General features: G+C 35.3%; 1 protein-coding gene across 1 annotated transcript; it reads right to left on the bottom strand.

The window, feature by feature from the left end:
* Window positions 1-208: 208 nt before the first annotated feature.
* On the bottom strand, window positions 209-2,255 carry LOC123270231 (insulinoma-associated protein 1-like). Its single transcript, XM_044736197.1, has one exon. It carries the CDS (start codon window positions 1,854-1,856, stop codon window positions 423-425), a length of 1,434 nt encoding a protein of 477 aa, XP_044592132.1. The 5' UTR covers window positions 1,857-2,255; the 3' UTR covers window positions 209-422.
* Between the last annotated feature and the right edge of the window lie 1,905 nt (window positions 2,256-4,160).

The following is a 4,160-nucleotide window of genomic DNA, read 5'->3' as shown; positions in this document are numbered from 1 at the left end:
AAAATTTTAAAAGTTTTAATTTATTAATAATTTAATAATTTATTAAAATAATAATAATTAATTAAAATTTAAAATTTATTCCGTTAAATCAACACAAAAAAGTGTTTAAATAATTAACATAGAAATTTTTGACGCAATGACGCAAAATTTTTTACTGTGCAAGTATAAAAATTTTGTAATTACTGTATTTTAAAATTGAGCAGTCGTAAATATTCAAACAATAATTTAAAAATCAATTATTAAATGGCTCGGACATAAAAAAAAAAAAATAACCCAAAAAAAGGAGATAATATTTTGATTGTACACTCACGTAAATCGAAAGCAAAAATATTGACAAAGCTAAAAATTCACATGAGATCGAGTCCGAATCTCCAGTAGAGACTAGGTCGCCTGGGTAGAGGTCTCGCCGGGAACTGGTGGTGTCATGGCATCTCGTTGGAAAGAGGCCCGCTGGCAAGCTGCATCACTGCGAGTGATTTCGACGCCAACGCGGTTCCAGTTTCCATACAAACATTTTCATTACTACTACTACTACTACTACTATTACTATTACTACTGCTAACAATATTATTACCAAAATTACCATTACTACCATTATCAATACTATTACTATTCCTATTATTAACAATCAAAACATTATTATTATCAGGATGCTGAGCAGCGAAATGTTTCCTCAAAGCGCTCTGCTTTGTGAATTTAGCGTCGCACTTGTTGCAGCCGATTTCCTGAACCGCTGAATTTCCAGCCCCAGAAACAGCAGACCCATGATCACCAACAGGTGCGCGAGGTTTGTGCCAGCGGCGATGTGACGCGAGATTAGCAGGACAGGAGAATCTTTTGTCGCACTCGGGACACCTATACTCAACATGAGCGATTCTGGAGCACCTGTGCTGAGCCAGCTGGAACGCGTCTTCATGCAAGTGTCGGCACAATTTGCATTGATACGGCCCCAGCCTGTTCTCGATCTTCGCCAATTCTGCCCTAGCTTCTTCAGTAACTTCAACAACATTGAACGCGGGATCAATGTCTCCAGTAACAACAGCCTCATCAGGTCCAAGGATCACTGTCCCAGAAACTGGACTGCTGGTGTCTTCGTCAAACTTCAATCTCCTAGCGTGTTTCTTCTTAGGCCTTGAAATTTTCTCCGAAGATGTTGATGTTGATGATTTAGGAGTAGTAATCGACCCAGAAGGGTCTTCTCTGGGTCGCCTCCTGGGACACTGGGGCGGTGAGGGAGTGCTCGGAGGAGTCATTGGAGCGTGAACTCCCTGGAGGTGATGCTGCGGAGTCAGGAGCAGCTGCTGCTGGTAAGTTTGCATGGACCTCAAGGTGTTTGGCGAGGTCAGCAGTAATTTCTGGCTTGGACTGGGACTTGAGCTGGGACTCTGGTAAATTTCACTGTACACCGGGTCCTGGCTTGTCGGTCGAGCTCGTAATTCGTCGTAAAATTGATAAGCCCGTTGTTGTTGTTGTTGTTGTTGTTGTTGTTGTTGATCATCAACTGCGAACCGTTCCCAGTCGTGGAACCGCTTCTCGCGCAACTGCTCGTAGCTGTCCTCTGAAGAAGGATACGGACGGTCCTCGACATCGTCGACCTCGATGGTCTCACTGTCGTCAGTCGCTGGAGTTTGAGGCGCTGGAGGCTTGAGCGACAAGTCCAAAGGACTGGGACTTGCTGGTAAACTCGGTCTTGCAACGGGATTCTCCACTGCCAAGTGCTCTGGCAGGTAGCTGTTCTCCAGGGAAGCAAATCGCGACACTGGACTGTAAGGGTGGACTGTCTCGCCGTAGTAACCCCCGAGGTAACACAGCCCCGGTGGGGCCAGGAATGAACGGGGTAATGCGCTGTGTAACATTGCGAATTATCACTAATTTTTTTAATTAACTTTTAGGAGTTTATTTAATGTTCTTTTTGAATTATGGTTGGGTTTAGCACAAACTTACATCACAAGATTGTAACCGCGTCCACGAATTGACAAGGACGCGGCTCACGGGTGGTTTAAAGAGTATTTGTTTATTTACTTTTAGACAGCACAAGCCGAGGTTTTCCTCTCGGCGGTGGCCAAACGCCGTCTGTCGAAAGGACGCTTTGAACAGGCTACGTATAGTCCGAAGCTCCGCCTACGATCTTTTTAGTCACCAGGTTTTCATTGGTCGTACCACCTCCTTTTAGAGCGCGCCGACGCGTGCATTTCATCATACACCAAACGGTTTTATCACAATCACAATATCAATGTATTAATACAATAGATAGATGGATATATTTATATGGATGTGAACTATTGCGTTGCTCCATGGCCTTCAATAGAAACAGGGGTAGTTTACCCTGCTACTGCAGCTTCTACATCTGCAGATGAAATATTTTCAGAACTAAATATTTCGTTGTTAGCGTGTGATGATATTTAGAGCTTGGAAAAATTTTATAATTGATTTTTGATGGTAATTTTTAATTATTCAAGTTTCAAGATGATTCTTGATCTGTTATTTAATTTTATTGTAGCTTGGCTATTAAATTATGATTTTTATTTTTATTTTTATAGTTTAATTGGAGGATATTTACAGACATCATTTTAATTATAAGGTAGATTTTTATTGCTATAAATATAAAATCGATCTATGGTCACGACTTCTATAGATGAAAATTATTTTCTAGAACTAAATTGTTGTATCATGGCGTGTGATGATATTTAGAGCCTGGAAAAATTTTATAATTGATTTTTTGGAATCCCGGAAAAAATAGACCCGGAAAAAATAGACCTGGAAAAAATTTTACAGTCATGAAAAATTCATATTATTTATATGATTTATTAAATTTCTATTGGTATTATAATTTTTATTTTATAATAATTTCAATGAAATAGTATGAATTTTTCATAATTTAAAAATTTTTTTCGAGTCTATTTTTTCCGGGTCTATTTTTTCCGATTACCGATTTTTTGATGGTAATTTTTAATTATTCAAGTTTCAAGACGATTGTTGATCTGTTATTTAATTTTATTGTAGATTGGCTTTTAAATTATGATTTTTAGTTTTATTTTTATAGTTTAATTAGAAGATATTTGCAGAGATAATTTTAATTATAAGGTATATTATTATTGCTATAAATATAAAATCGATTTATGGTCACGACTTCTATAGATAAAAATTATTTTCCAGAACAAAATACTAGTTGAAGTATTGATTTTACTAAACGGTGGCTTTGGTTTAAGTGAGGTAAATTAATGGTTATTAAAAATTAAATTCTAAAGTTTAAATTAAAAAAAAAAAAAACAAAGGGGACGGACGGGCAAGACGGAGAGGGCGGGTAAAATGAATAATCGTTTTAAATCGCTGGTCGGTCGATAGAAACATTTTAGACAGCAATCTATCAATCTATTATGTAACTACACTTACCGTTATCGATAAAGCATTGGTTTTGCATACTTGTGGGAATTTTTTTTATAAATATTGAAATTTAGGAAAAAAAAAAATTTTAAATCGTAAGTATACAGTACTTAGTTTAATGTTGTTAAGGACGATGCAGATTTGATTTTTTTTCTTCATATTCAGGACGCGGTTGATATTTTTGCGACGATTGTTTTGATTGAAATGTATTTTCCAATCAGTATTCGTTTTACGCGACCTGAGTATTCATTTTGCCCGCCCTGGTAGGGCAAAACGGATAATGTTGACTTTTTTTTAATTTCGAAGAAGAATTTCTTTGTTATTATTTTTATTTTACTTTAATTATAAACTTCAATTACCCAAAAATTATTAGCCAACGTTAAGACTGGATATGATGGTAATATTTATTTGTTATTTCATTTTAAAATCAACATATCCGTTTTGCCCGTCCTTTCCCAATTCTCTAATAAATTTTCTACTTAATATTTTTTTAAAATATTTACATCAAAAAATTTATGAAAAATGGGTTAATAATTAAATAATATTTAAGCACAAGATTTTATAGTGCACTTACATTCAATTTAGCTGTAAAAAATTAATTGTATTATAAATGTACATTTTATAAATTTTTATTTTCTTTCCCGACCTATGTATAGATAAATTTTTTTATCGTTATAGGTAAATAAATTTATTGTAAAAGCTTTGTATATTCTTAACAGAAAAAAAATAAAAAATTAATAAAAATAATTGCTTGTATAAAAAACAGCCACCTATTT

Source organism: Cotesia glomerata, linkage group LG1 (genome assembly GCF_020080835.1).
Source record: "Cotesia glomerata isolate CgM1 linkage group LG1, MPM_Cglom_v2.3, whole genome shotgun sequence".
Classification (NCBI taxonomy): Eukaryota; Metazoa; Arthropoda; class Insecta; order Hymenoptera; family Braconidae; genus Cotesia; species Cotesia glomerata.
Note: the sequence above shows the minus strand (reverse complement) of the source record. Positions and strands in the feature narration are given on the sequence as shown.